A 15,858-nucleotide genomic window follows, 5' to 3' on the forward strand; every position below is an offset into this window, starting at 1 on the left:
AGATTTATTAACATTATTGTGTGTTTTAGCATATAATCCATAAATTATGATCAACCATTTAAAAAAATAATTTAAAAATTAAAATCGACATATGGTATGTGGTGGTTCATGAAAACATGAACAATTTTTAGTTACCTTTTAATTTAAAAAGAAATTCAGTGGCATATTATTTTTTCTGCCACTTTTGCAGCATACAAACATTACCTGTCAAACACTAAATATATATATTTTTTTATAAAAACATGAAATATGACATTATTGTCCCTTATATTTAAGATTTAACAAATATAAGGCTCATTAGAATTAATAATACTAAATATATTATGTATTTTTTTAATTGTACATAATGTAATGTAATATTAGGGTATATATTTAAAATTAATGAATAACTAAACAATTAAAAAAAACCTTAATAATGAAAAAGTATTTTATCTATTTTAGAAAATATGCATTTAATATACATGGGTACACACACACACACATACATATTATATATATATATATATATATATATATATATATATATATATATATATATATATATATATATATATATATATATATATATATAAATTAGGGTATATTAAAAATAGTTTTTAATGTTTTTAATTATATAAATGCAAAATGGTAGCATTTTCTATAGTGGTCTTTGTATATCAATGCACATCTGTTCTTATAACATATGAGAATGTTCTTTTAACTTATTGAAGTTACCGTCACACATTTTCATAACATGGTTGAAGACAGATGACCCATAAAGACCACCCCCACCTCCTCACCCTCATTCTACTACACCCTTCTCCTCACATCAGTCGCCACTACTGAGTACTGCAGGGGCAGTGACGTCACGGCCAGCCTCTCTCTCTCCTACAGTCCCTTCCTGCTGCATCACAACAGTCGCTAGTGGATCGGGTAACTGAGCTATTTCCACTGCCTTGTGGAGTTTTTATTTCAATAAATGTAACAGAAGTCCGTATCGACAGCCTCAACCGTCAAGCCCGACACCGTCAGTCCGAGCGGACGTCAGCGCAGCAGTGAACGCGTTTGAAGCGCAGTGGGAGATGGCCAGGCCAGAGCAGGTCCTGCTTCTAGAACCGCAGCACGAACTGAGGTTCCGAGGTGAGTGGACGGACTGACACAGCCAGCCGTGGACTAGCGGCTATAACGCCCAACACATGGAGGGAGGGTCATTTTGTAAGGGTTAAGGGTAGAAGGAGGCGGTGAGATGGCGTTTCTGACAGGCCTCAATCCTAGTAATAATAATAATAATATGGCGCAGCGCCATAATGAGAAATCGCTACAAACTCTAGTTAGAATCGGATCAAATGTCCTTCATGTGACAGAACAAGGATCACAAGTGTTTACTAGGTTTATCACAAGCACGTTAGCTCGAGCTAGCCTGTTTAGGCCTTAAAATACAGGCTCTACTGGTGGGCTGGTTAATTCGGTTAAGTTAGTATGAAGCGGTTCAACCGGTGTTGCCATGTCCGCGTATTAATAGCGACGTTGCGTTTTTTTTTTTTTTCATACAGTCGGCTGTTGGGTTTATTATAGGCTTATTTCCAGAATTCAGCTGCTTGTTAATGTGTAGCATTCATACAAAGTGTATGTCGGTACATTCCTCTGATTGAATGACCGCTGTGAGTGAGCTGTCAAAGGCGAGCCCTCGTGTTCGGATGATCAGAAGGAGAAATAGTTTCTTTCTGAGCCATGAGGAACTGACCCGCTTATTTGGACTTATTTTGGTCAGGCAAGTCGATTATTTTTGGGCTATTTTGTCAGGACAGCATATTTTTCTAACGAAATCTGGCAACCTACCTTGATGCTGCTTCCAGTCAGGAAGTCATTTGCACCTGTGCTATTTAATATGTCTTGCTGACATGGATACATTGATAATAATGTCGTGAACTAACTTCTGTTAGTTGGCATTTGGTAGACCTTTATGATTTGGGGCTTTTAGTCCACTGTAAGATCATATATTTGATGTTTACTCAATTCCAGGGCTTTTTTCTTGTGTTAACACTAATTACTTCCGTTGACAAGAGACCAATGTTATATCGTTTTATGTTTACATTAGCATACTATTTATTAAAGTCAGCATGAAATGGAATTTCAAACACGTTTTCTAAATGCATGTTATTATTGATCTTATGGTGAACGATTCATCCAAGCATGTGTTAGTTTTTACTAAATCATCTTTCGCTATTTCTGTTTCATCACTATATAAAAACATATATATACGTTTTTATTCATTTTTCATATTGCTTCAAAAATAACGATTTAAAGGCACCCGATGTAGCCGCTAGAGGTCGCCTATTCAAAAGAAAGGCATAGCTTTACGCGAGATTGAGTGTGAAATCTTGTTGTCTTCACCTCTACAGCCGAAGGAAAAGAATCGGGATGGGTCTCGGGCAGAAATTATGTTCATGGATTAGCTTATTACATCTGTGGGTTAGTTAGAATCTCCTGAAGCATCGAAAATACATTTTGGTCCCAAAATAACAAAAACTACGCCTTATTCTGCATTGTCTTCTCTTCCGGGTTTGTTTGTAATCCGCGCGCACCAGATAACACGTCAGCAGTGTCACTGTGCAGTCGCGAACGCGGATTGAAAACAAACACGGACTAGACAATGTTGAATAAAGTCGTAGTTTTTGTTATTTTGGGAACAAAATGTATTATTTTCGATGCTTCAAGAGATTCTAACTAACCCACAGATGTCACATATGGACTACTTTGATGATTTTTTTTTATTACCTTTCTGGTCCTTCTGGAAAGGGACAGTATACTGTGCATACATTTTCTATGGAGAGACAGAAAGCTCTCGGACTAAATACAAAATATCTTAAACTGTGTTCCGAAGATGAACGAAGGTCTGTGAAACGATATTAGGGTGAGTCATTAATGACATAATTTTCATTTTTGGATGAACTAAACCTTTAATGATACTGTAGTTTGAAGCAGAGCAGGGCTGGGTGCTGTGGGAGCTGAACAAGGCCACTGAATTGATAGCTAATGAGAGACAACCATGACGCGTGGATCAATAGTGGCGGATCTTTTATTATGCCACAGTCGCCGCTTCCGCTCATGCCTATGTGGGATAACGCGACGCTGTTTTATCATATTAGATACATTTGAGTTTGTTGAAAATGGTGTTATAACGTCACTCTGTGCGTTCGCTCCACTGCTGCTATGAGATACGTGTTGCAGACGGCAGTAAGATAGATCGATGGCTTGTTGACATACAATTAATTTTAAAACATTGTATGAAGGAGAAAATGCTGTATTACTGTACAATAATTCGTTTTCTATCTATGACGGTCTACAAACAGTTGTTCCCTTGTCTAATAAAACACATAATATGTTAAAGCGTCTCTGGAGTTTCCATGGTTTCTACAAAATAAAACCTGAAATGAAGGGTAACGCGGATATGATGTCACTGATAGGCGACGCATGGACGTGGTCAGTGTCCTGGTTAAAAAGCTTATTTCTCTGGATTTAAACATACTTGGAAACATTTGGGATAATGTAAGTACACAAGTCAAGAAATATATAACACTGTTCTAGTAGTTTTTGGATATTTTAATCCTAAAGTCGTACATATTGTGCCTTTACAACTGTTATTATTAAGTCATCTGTTTGACCGTTATTTAATAAATGCAGGTGTAATGATGGTTTCATTACTAAAACCATTTAAAGCACCTTCTTCACTGATATCTGAGTGGCTGGGTATTTAGTTAGTCTGTCCACTTTTTGACCCCTTCAGGCTGATTTGCAGATAGTTTGTGAACATGACAGTGACAGACAGGCTTTATCACATTGACGGGGGAATTGATCAGAATGCTGCGGCGGTACTGACACCTCCCATGTGACCGCCCTTATTCATGCACAACTTAATTCTGTCATCATGTACTTACCTTTATGTCATTTAAAAAATATATGATTTCTGTGTAACATAAAAGAAGATATTTTGAGAAATGTCTCGTGTTTCTTTTGTCAATATGTGGAAGTCAGCAGGCTCCAATATTGTTGTTCCCAATGTTCTCCAAAAAAATCTTCTTTTGTGTTCCACAGAAAAGGAAAGTCATACAGGTTTGGTGTGAAGGTGAGTGAATGATGACAATTATCATTGGTGGATAAGGAGCTCAATGAAAGTGCAATGAGTACAACTTTACATTTACAGTTATGCGTTTGGCTGACACATTTATCAAAAGCAGCTGGTATTCAATTCAGAGATACATTTTATTAAGGGTGTAACAACTGATCTATATAATAAAGTTATCTTAATAGATCAGTGGGTGTAACAATATATCGCAGTACAAAAATGCAACAATATATATCGTGGATAGTGACAATATATAATGTGTATAGTAATAGTTCACCCAAAATGAAATGTCTTATGTTATCAGTAAAAAGTGGCCTACATTATTTTAAATGTATCTAGTCAGTATTAGAGTGCATATTATACTAAAATAATCTTGTATTTTCAGCTTTAGAATCATGATTCTGGTGTGACCAATGTCCTCTGCATTGGGTTATCAGCACCAAATCCACGCCTAATTTTCACCCCCAATGTAATAACAAATTTAGCATTTTAATCAACAGTATATTTTATTTGTTAACCTTTTTACCATATGTCTTGAGTATTGCAATAATATCGGAGTGTGAATTCAGTTACACCCCTACATTTTATTAGTTCATGCATCTCCTGGAAATAGGCAAAAGAGCATTTGCCTTCATCTGAAACTTTATTTGCTGAGAAGTGATATTTCTTATTTCCTATAAGATGCTCTATAGTTTTGGCAAATAAACTTGCAGTATCAGTGAAACAGCATTCCTTCATTAGTCACTCTGTCTTGGGCATATTTACATTGTTAGTAAACTGTCAGGACACACCTTGTGAATTGTCTGAGGACCATTTGTAAACCTATTTAATGTTATTGTTTGTAATGTCATAGTCTGTGGTTCATTGTTTAGGAAATGCTTTAAAAATGAGGGTGGGTCTCCTATACGTGTTCACATCAGCAGCCTGTGAGGTGACATTATGGCAGGTTCAGACTACACAATATTTTTGTCTGTACTTTGACCCCTAAATTTTTACAGACAAGAAACATGTCACTTGCATATTTTGAAATGCTCAAGACAGACATCAATACGTGACCCTCACAGCGATTGGCTGCCGACCGCATTTTTCGCTTGATATTTGCATAAAGTCGAGAACTGCCCCACCTTTTGACCCTCCCGTCCGTTTTCTCCAGTCAGCTGTCAATCCCACAATGCACTGTGCAAGCGTGAAGCTCTGCGCCAGTGGACGCGCAACTATTAATGCTTATTCCGGCTATCACCTGTCCTGTGCTGAAGCGCCTCTGCCAACATTTATGTTTTTAACTCTGTGGTGGTAGTCCCTTGAGGAAATCTCATAAAGGCAGGAGTATTGTTGCCATATCTCCATGAACCTTCTCTCCATTGCATAATTCCACCTAGCTGCACCAATACCATGTGTCTCTTGTTTCGCCATGGTTGAAAGCTGTATATGGAAGAGCTTCTATGCTCCTATTGGTCAATTTCACAGATGTGACAAAGTCGTGGAGGTCCGTAAAAAAATATAACATGCTAGTCTTTCTGTCAGGGCGATTGTTGTCCACTATTACCGTTGCTATACGGATGTCCAAATATAAAAAATGATCAATTCTTGCTTCCTAATGCCCATTGTTGTTTACAAATGAGTACATCACAGCTTCAAAAGGATCGTGCCAGTCTAACACTGAATGCCGTTTGGTTTCCCCAATGTATTTCGATTCTTGTTAATATCCTTTCTTTATTCTGTTTAATTTGTGTTTTTGTTTTTCAAATTCATAAATAAACACTGAAATGGAACAGCTCACTCACAAAGTGCATTACACACAGTTTCAGCCTTTGCTTATCAACAGCCAAACGTTTCATAAGTACTGATATTCTATCAAGGCTAATGAGTGTAACCATTGCACCTTTTTATTGCTTAGTTTTCCTTTGGTGATCTGGCTTGCTGAGCAATATTGTCCTTGTGCGCAATAATCTGAAACGACTTCTTCAACTGATGTCACATAGGCTGTGACGGCTATTGGTTAATGCTAATGTCTTCAAAAGTGAGTGTGCTGCTGTTTAAATGGTTGCTTGGTAATACATGCTCATTTGTTGACATTAAATCAAGTCTATGCTGGGAATAATGTCATTGTCTTCCAAGTTTTGTTTTAGTTGTTAATTAATCCCTAAAATTGAGGAAGATTAGCCTCAGTTGGTTCCACTGTGGAACAGTGCCAGTTTTAAAATGCTTCTCCAAATTTGTCCTGGTTCAAAAGGTAGTGCAGACTGAGTTACAGTAAAATTGTCATCTGGTGTTATTGTCCAATGTTTTGTTCCTACAGTCTTTTAGGTCTGCTATATTCATTTCTAGTTTGAGTTCTTTTGAGACAATGAATATGCTACACTAGAAAGAATAATTAAAAATATACAAACTTGACTTGATAAATAATTTTCCTGAAGCTAGCACTTGAACAAACATCTTGTGTTTCATTCGACAGGATCTCTTCGCAGTGTTCAATGCTCCCTACTCCGGCCTGAGCACGGTATATCAGTTGAAGTGAACTTCGCTGACTAATCGCTTATTTGGATCACCCTGCAACATCATAGGCCTATACATAGACTATACAAAACACACAGTGTGTATCTAATAAATATAATTAAATTATAGTCTTATTAATTTATTACATAGACTACTTGTAGTAATTGACTATTAACAGATTTGAAGCTGTACCATAACTCATTCAATATAAAAAAATTTTTTTTATATGATTAACTACGTATAAATGTGGTCTTAATTGTAGCAGTCTCATCTCGTGCGCTTTCATTTCTCACGTGCAGCTGCGTAGTAAACATTTCTGAGGTAAATAAAATAATAATAACAAAATGACAGCACCTTAACTGCTTCTCAGCACTTTTCCTTTGTTCATAATATTCATACAATGGAAATGTAACATTTATCGCCATAACCATTCATGAATACTCTCATTCAGACATTCTCAACCCTGGTCCTCGAGCTCCACTGTCCTGCAGAGTTTAGCTCAAGTACACCTGAACCAGCTAACCAAGCTCCAGGATTACTAGAAAGCTGCAGGCAGGTGAGTTTGGTCAAGGTTGGAGCTAAACTCTGCAGGACAGTGGGCCTCAAGAACCAGGGTTGAGAACCCCTATAGTTTGTATAATAATAGTAAAAATATTTATGAATACTCAGATGCATATGTAAACTCCTCCTTCACAGAGCTATTTAAAAACTCTTTCAACGGCTCTACTCCATTGTTAGTTCAGACTGGCGACGCACAATGACAGTTCAATGCTCTCCACTTCCTGTGAAGTGATGTCTCGATGTTCCCTTATTCCCTACGCCGTTCACAGTGCCCTTTAAACTGCACATGTTCACTCCCTTCGGATTGGAATCTCACTTATGATGGAAAAAATCCACCTTCATTTCGCCTTCATATAGTGCTTTTCACAATATAGATTGCTACGTCCAGTGATAATAGGAACTTAATGGAAAAGAGAGATTTTTTTTGGGCTGTACATCTGTACTTCGCAGTGCACTTACGGTCGAATGGAACGCACCGTGTCACGTCTTGCCCTTTTTATTTTTCAGCACCTTGCACCACCATGAGCGTCACATGGCTGTCAAGTTGAAAAGTGTGCATAAAAAAAACACAAAAAAAACATATGTTATATTCTGATGTAATGCATACATATACTAAATTGTTAAACTATAATTACTAACTAACTTTACAGTAGAAAAAAAAACATGTTTACAGCCTGGTACAAATTGTGATTTTGGTCTATACGGCTAATTTTGCCCTTTATGACAACCTTGAGGGGGTGAATTTTTTTTTAAAAACTCATTCATTTACATTATATAAAGCCTTAACGTTCTGCATAATTTAGGGCTTGTCCAATTTGATTGACAGGTGGATTGCTGTTTGTCTGCTGTCTGTTAGTCGTCACGTCACCTCAGCTCCGCCCACAGACGAGTCTGTGAATTTGCCCATTTTCCGGGCGTGATGCATGCATCGTCTTTACTTTACGCTTCAAAACTGCACTTCAGAATCCTATGGGTGACGTCACGGACACTACGTCCATATTTTTTTACACTCTATGGTCGTACACCATAAAGGAGCCAAAGTCATTTTAAAGTTACAACACGGTCCATGCATCAAACTCCACCCCTTACAATACACTTCATTGGAAGGTTAGTGATGCTCTCAAATAGCATGTCAATTCTGGTAACAATAACCCGTCCGTCCAGGCATGCCACTTTATATTTGAAGTGTCTGAAGCTGAGACTCGTCTGTGAGTTCAGGAAGTACCTCCAGCCAATAATTATATGTCATTTTAGGAAATATAAAAGTCAGTTTGAAATTGAGGTGGTCCAGTTGTAGTAGTAGTAATGGGGCAAAGCTGTTAAAATATGGTGACGTCTGTTTGATTTAGCAGGGCTGGACCTTTTTGGCCCGTTCCATCCGTTTAGAATCACTAATACCTTGAACTATGTGGCGAATTATATAAGTGCTCATTGATTCAGACCTTGGATAACTGAATTATTATAATGATCATGAAACGGTCCTGTAATAAATATGTTTTAGGGCTATAAAGCAGGGTGTAAATGAGAGGCAGATGTTGAAATGCAGAGTTGGAAAGACGAGTCACATCTGCACACGTGTGGGTGCCAAGTATCTCTCCATGCAGATGAACGCTGCATCACTGCAGACAGATGTGTTGGGTATTTCTGAGACATACAAAAGGCACGCATAAGCACTCGAGGCTTTTCCGCTGTTATACCTTGTTTGGCAAGAAAACCTCTTTGACATTAAATGATGTGTACAGTGAGTTTTTTAAGGTGCTCAAGGGATTATATTTTGTGTCTGCAGAATATCCTAGAACTTCTTGAAGCTCATTCTGACTCCAGAGGTCAAACTGATGCTCTTCTTAAGAAAGAAATGCATTAAAGTGAGTCTACACGATTAGAGAAGCACCGATACTGAATTTCACTGCCGATACGAAAGAGAACCCTCTTATTCGGTACATTACTATAATATTAGAGGTTAAAATTAACAATGTTTTTGGAGATATACTTTTTGTATTAAAGTGGAGGGAAAGACTTGCGCTCCACTGCCGCTTAAACTGAGGCACTACATCGATCCGTCGTGTCACATTTAAGATTTTAAAAGATGAGACAATTTCTTATTACAAGAGAAAAGCACAAAGCTCTTTGCTATTTATTGGGGGGGGGGTCTGGCAATCCTGGCTTGAAATACAGGTGATTCACAGGGTCAAATAGGGCCTGCTTTAACTTTATTTTTTTTTACTTTTTATGTGTGATTGTCACGTTAACTTGCCCTAAATTCAACACGAGATTTTCTTCTACACAGTATGAGTTGCAATAGTGAAAATAATTGATTTTTAAACATTGTTGCATCAATATTCCTGTATAGTATGCATTACTACAATTCTAATCTCGGTTTTCTAATTGTTTATTTTTAAATCTGATTTTAAAAAGGTCAGCTTATTTCAAAAGCAGTAATTTGTAGAAACGTTTTCAATAAAACTATACATTTTCTGTAAAACATACTTATTTTTCAATTGTATTATACTTTTCCATTAATTGATGATGAACTTAACTTTTTTATAAGTAGGGCCTGCTTAATTAACAAAATTACTCCAAATGCCCAGACCTTCCATATAGGGCTGTTTTTTCATCATTAGTTTTTGTTATTTTTAGGCACTTAGTATTGACCGGTAATGTCATTTACCCAAAAAATGAATAAAGAAAATGATTACTTTCTGCATGACTCATGCTTTGCAATTACTTATGCACTAATTCTATCAGTTTCTCCATATAGGACTGTATGATTGGAAAAGACATGGAGTGTAAAGCTTTTGGCCAGAATAGTCCATTGTTAGGCCTTGTGCAAGGTTTGTCTCTCTTGTAGGGTTTTTAAGGCCCAAGACACTTAGTTCGCCTGTGTCTTTTTCTTGGTAACACAACATAAAGACTCACACAACATAAGGCTCACTATGGGTTTCAAGTGTCTCAACCTCTCAATAATTTAACTGGTTTAATAGAATTAACCTAGATGAGGCGTTGCATACTTGATGTGTGGTGCTGCCATAAAGTGAAGGACGTTTAAGACGGAACTAACGTGAAATCAAAATTGGCCCGTTTTACTGTCTCAATAAATTTATGGTTATATTGTGAAGAATTTCATTGTTTATCTGTCATCAATCTGAAAAGTGTTTAATATTGTGCTCTGCCAGATGGATAAGTCTTATTTTATCTTTTTTTCACATTGAAATATGTCACATTAGAGAAATAAAAAATGTGTTGCAGATTATGCTGTTTTATGTTGACTTTAATAGCTTAAAAGAAAATTTTTAGAGTGCTTGTACAAACATATTTATAGTACTATAAAATGTATTTGTTTTTCTATGTTTTTATTTTATTTCTTTTTACAGAGAAAAACATATCCCATATCAACGATTCAACCCATTTTCCTGGAGAAATGTTCAAAAAGATGAAGGATGTGATTTGATTAATTTAGGGGGGAAAAATGCAAACCTGTTGAGAATAAGAGACTTGTTTCAAAAACATTTAAAAAAATCTTACCGACCTCAATTTTGAAAGGCATGTATCCACCTCTGTTCGTCACCACAGACATTTAAATTGGTTTATTGAATTGATTATGTTATCAGACACTGGCAGAGTTTGTTCCATTTTCCTGAAAATAACCCTTATTCTTTGCCGCAGTGTAAAACGAGTGCCAGGGTTGAGAACAATACTATGGTCTTTTGGCCTTTGATGTGTGTCACAAATTTTGTAATATGCCACTAATGTGATTTGTCTCGAATCATTATGTCTAGGTGGGGTGAAATCGGTTACAAGGTTGTAAATCGATGTGACCACTTAGAGCAGTCTGGCTGCAGATATTGCTCTCGATCAGTTTGAGATGTCTTTGCAGTAAGCTGTCACCCAGTACACCCTAGCAACTGCATTGAACGCCTTAGCAACCACAAAGCAACACCCTAGTATCATTTAAATGCTTTTTGAATGTGCTGAAATGTCCTGTCTTTCTCCCCGCAGGTCCATTTACAGATGTGGTGACCACAACCCTAAAGCTTGCTAATCCCACAGACAGAAATGTGTGCTTTAAAGTAAAGACGACTGCGCCGCGCCGGTACTGTGTGCGGCCAAACAGCGGAGTGATTGATGCTGGAACCTCCATCAATGTCTCTGGTAAATGCACCTCATTTTTCTTTTTGATGTTATCGACACTAAATTAATTCTTTAAAACTATGACCCAGCTTTATCAATTCAAATACTAATACCAAAGCCCATGTGTTGCAAAGTTCAAATCAGTTGTTGATGTACAGTTGAGCACAGTTTGAGATCTGAGCTCTGGATGAGCTCACGTTTGTTAAATTTGAATTTTGATACTATGGATCACTTTAGACTTAAAGGGGTCATGAACTGCATTTTTTTATTGTTTTATGTTTTCTATGGTGCACTTATAATGTTAGTATGATTTCATGTTAATTTAAAAACATAAAAAATTATCATAATTTAGAAATAAAGTGCATTTTCCTACCTTAGATTTGAACAGGGCTTGTCTGCTGTGAGACTTCAGTGTAAACGCCCACTGCTGTGATTGGCTAACATCTTTGTATATTACAGGTTTAACTCTCACAAAAACTTTTATGTTTTTACTATTACAGCTCTCAAGGTTAACTAATCATGAAAAGTGTTGTTTATAGCATTATATTTAGATTGCGGCATGAAAGCGGCAGTGATGAGCATTGTAGCAGATCATAGACATGTTGAGCACACGAATGCAGTGATCTTGTCATCGCAACTGGATTTCTGCTGGATATATATATACATATATACATACATACATACATGTCCTTCTCGGAAAATTAGCATATGTGATAAAAGTTCATTATTTTCCATAATGTAATGATAAAAATTAAACTTTCATAGTTAAAAATTAAAAAATAAATAAAAATAATTTTTTTTTTTAAATTCATTGCACACCAACTGAAATATTTCAGGTCTTTTATTGTTTTAATACTGATGATTTTGGCATACAGCTCATGAAAACCCAAAATTCTCAAAAAAATAGCATATTTCATCTGACCAATAAAAGAAAAGTGTTTTTAATACAGAAAAAGTCAACCTTCAAATAATTATGTTCAGTTATGCACTCAATACTTGGTCGGGAATCCTTTTGCAGAAATGACTGCTTCAATGCGGCGTGGCATGGAGGCGATCAGCCTGTGGCACTGCTGAGGTGTTATGGAGGCCCAGGATGCTTCGATAGCGGCCTTAAGCTCATCCAGAGTGTTGGGTCTTGCGTCTCTCCACTTTCTCTTCACAATATCCCACAGATTCTCTATGGGCTTCAGGTCAGGAGAGTTGGCAAGCCAATTGAGCACAGTAATACCATGGTCAGTAAACCATTTACCAGTGGTTTTGGCACTGTGAGCAGGTGCCAGGTCGTGCTGAAAAACCAAATCTTCATCTCCATAAAGCTTTTCAGCAGATGGAAGCATGAAGTGCTCCAAAATCTCCTGATAGCGAGCTGCATTGACCCTGCCCTTGATAAAACACAGTGGACCAACACCAGCAGCTGACATGGCACCCCAGACCATCACTGACTGTGGGTACTTGACACTGGACTTCAGGCATTTTGGCATTTCCTTCTCCCCAGTCTTCCTCCAGACTCTGGCACCTTGATTTCCGAATGACATGCAAAATTTACTTTCATCTGAAAAAAGTACTTTGGACCACTGAGCAACAGTCCAGTGCTGCTTTTCTGTAGCCCAAAAGTGTCTTGACCCTGGGAATGCGGCACCTGTAGCCCATTTCCTGCACACGCCTGTGCACAGTGGCTCTGGATGTTTCTACTCCAGACTCAGTCCACTGCTTCCGCAGGTCCCCCAAGGTCTGGAATCGGTCCTTCTCCACAATCTTCCTCAGGGTCCGGTCACCTCTTCTCGTTGTGCAGCGTTTTTTGCCACAATTTTTCCTTCCCACAGACTTCCCACTGAAGTGCCTTGATACAGCACTCTGGGAACAGCCTATTCATTCAGAAATTTCTTTCTGTGTCTTACCCTCTCGCTTGAGGGTGTCAATGATGGCCTTCTGGACAGCAGTCGGGTCGGCAGTCTTACCCATGATTGTGGTTTTGAGTAATGAACCAGGCTGGGAGTTTTTAAACTAGGCTCAGGAATCTTTTGCAGGTGTTTAGAGTTAATTTGTTGATTCAGATGATTAGGTTAATAGCTCGTTTAGAGAACCTTTTCATGATAAGCTAATTTTTTGAGAGAGGAATTTTTGGTTTTCATGAGCTGTATGCCAAAATCATCAGTATTAAAACAATAACAGACCTGAAATATTTCAGTTGGTGTGCAATGAATCTAAAATATATGAAAGTTTCATTTTTATCATTACATTATGGAAAATAATGAACTTTTATCACATATGCTATTTTTTTGAGAAGGACCTGTATATATATTGTTTTGCTTGCTTCATTATAAACTCAATAGAAGTACTCTCTATTTACAGGAACACATGCACTGTCTACCTTAGAGGCCTTAAATTACTCTGTGTTTGACTTTTTTATGCTTTAGATACCGAGCCAGATACACTTTTATTACATTAAATACAGTGGTATGACTCATCTGCTCCAAGTCTGTATAGTGTGGAGGAGCCACTTTGACGATGATGATGTCAATATTGTGTTGTTTGGAATGAAGTGCCATTAGTGACCTTTCAAAGAACCAAGAGCTTAATTTATGTTACAATCAAATGATCATTAACTATATCAGGTAATTGACCTGTATGAGCAGTAGATATTTAGGTATGTAAGGCCGCCCAAATCGTCCCAATGAAGGCTAACGATCGGCGGGTGAAGGTCGTTGCGCGTTCGTCTTTTCAGCGGGGAAAAGGGGATTTGATTCCAATTCCTCGTTAATCTGACTCCATTTAATTATAATTTAGAATTTAGGTTTGAATGCCAATTGGTTATTTGGTCATTCATTTTTAATAGTTTAAGTACACATTTAATTATTCCGTTTAACCCTTTGTTGAAATTATACCCAACCTGAATAATTCCAGAGCAAGTCAGAATCTATCAAAGTGTAACAATTTATTTAACAGTCAGGTAAATGTATAAAGCCAATTACATAGTCAATTCAAAGGTAATCCATATATAACATCAAATACTCTGAAGTAAAGAATGAAATGTATACCTGACTTCTGAAAATTACATAATGCTGGCTATCTTGAGAGACATCCAGCATTACGGGCTGACCGGTTTAAAGTGTCAAGCCCTGAGCTCTTTGCAACATTTCCTTAAATACCCAAAACCAGATACATACCCAGAACCATTTGAAACTCTTTCAAATGGAAACACCAGTTAACAATAGGAATTTGCATTGATCAGGTCCTATAGACTTGATTAGAAGAGAGGCCAAATGGCTGAAAGCCACACCCACCATACACCAAGGAAAGATATCTTTAAACCCTTAAAACATTGATTATCTTTTGGTTAACTTCTGTGGAGTTGAGATATTTGTACCAGTCGCAATGAGACATTTCAAATGATATCAAACACATATAATACTGCATTGTGAGGATTGACATTGTAACAAAGAGATTTCTGGTGCATTTCAGGTGATCTCAAGTTTGTGGGAGCAGTAGTTTGGGGGAAGTTTCATGTGAAAGGAAAGGCATGTAAATTAGAGTCATTCATAGATGATTCACTCAGTGTGATGTCGTCTCGGACAGAGACTCTAACTCTATGAATAAGCTCAGATGCTAATTTCCTTTATTTTCTCAGAGAGTCCTTGTTCTTCATTCAGACATTTCGGCATATACTAGTTTTTTCAGTCTTACAGTTCCACCTCTTGATCCCAATGGGTCAAACTCTGGTGGTCCTATGGGATCACTGTTAGACGTTGGTTAGACGTTGGTTCAATCCTTGAGATGACGAAATTGTCTTAGCAGCTGCAGAGCCCTTTGGAAGGTTCTTTGTTCACCTGCAGGACACCGTCTTACCAGGTGTGTGTAGCTTGAGTTTAAGCTGGTGGGTGAATGTGTTCAGGTGTTCTACCTGTGGTTCAGCACAGCATGTTCATAGAGTCAGTCTCGGACCTTGGTGAATGTTCAGTTAACGTGTCACTTCTTCATGGGGAAGCTTCTGCTTCTGCACCTTCCCGATAATCTGACTCTCCTTGTGTAATCCTCACACCTCCAATGGTGTGGTTCACTGGGTAGATTTCAATGGGTGGAAGGCTTCTCCGTAGTTGACACCTGAAAAGAGTCTTAATGTCCACTTAACGACTGAACACTGATGAACTTAAAGCCATAGAGAAATGCATAAGAACATACAATGCAAGAAAACAAAAATAAAAAACAATGTGGGTTCACGTCAGCAGTGCGATTGGTACACCTTCTCTCAAATGTTTTTTAAGGTCATAATTGGTGGGGTGGATTAAATATATTTAATCACCTAATTCTTCACTGTCACTGGGATAAAGTGATAGCGGAATTTAAGTATTCTTGGTCTGAATTACCTAAGGAAATGTAGCAAAAAGTCAGTGCAGTTTATATATTTAAATAGATGATATGCATATAATAATAACATCATCAATAATATTCAATATTCAATCACAATTATGAAGATATACATATATATATAATAACCACTGTGTGTGTTCAGGAATCTTCCAATGCAATTAAGGCAGATCTAAATATGTTTAGTCATACAATAATGGAGA

At 37.4% G+C, this 15,858-nt stretch overlaps 1 protein-coding gene across 2 annotated transcripts in view; it reads left to right on the forward strand.

Moving 5' to 3' along the window:
- Positions 1-800: 800 nt before the first annotated feature.
- The window catches only part of vapb (VAMP (vesicle-associated membrane protein)-associated protein B and C), a 28,468-nt gene continuing 13,410 nt past the window's right edge, over positions 801-15,858 (forward strand). For both annotated transcript variants that reach the window (XM_067460355.1, XM_067460356.1), the window contains exons 1-2: positions 801-1,119; positions 11,159-11,311. In XM_067460355.1, the coding sequence (XP_067316456.1) occupies positions 1,062-1,119; positions 11,159-11,311 (211 nt within the window). In that variant the 5' untranslated portion in view covers positions 801-1,061. The remainder of the gene's footprint in view (positions 1,120-11,158; positions 11,312-15,858) is intronic.

This window comes from Pseudorasbora parva, chromosome 12 (assembly GCF_024679245.1).
Source record: "Pseudorasbora parva isolate DD20220531a chromosome 12, ASM2467924v1, whole genome shotgun sequence".
In the NCBI taxonomy this organism is placed as follows: domain Eukaryota; kingdom Metazoa; phylum Chordata; class Actinopteri; order Cypriniformes; family Gobionidae; genus Pseudorasbora; species Pseudorasbora parva.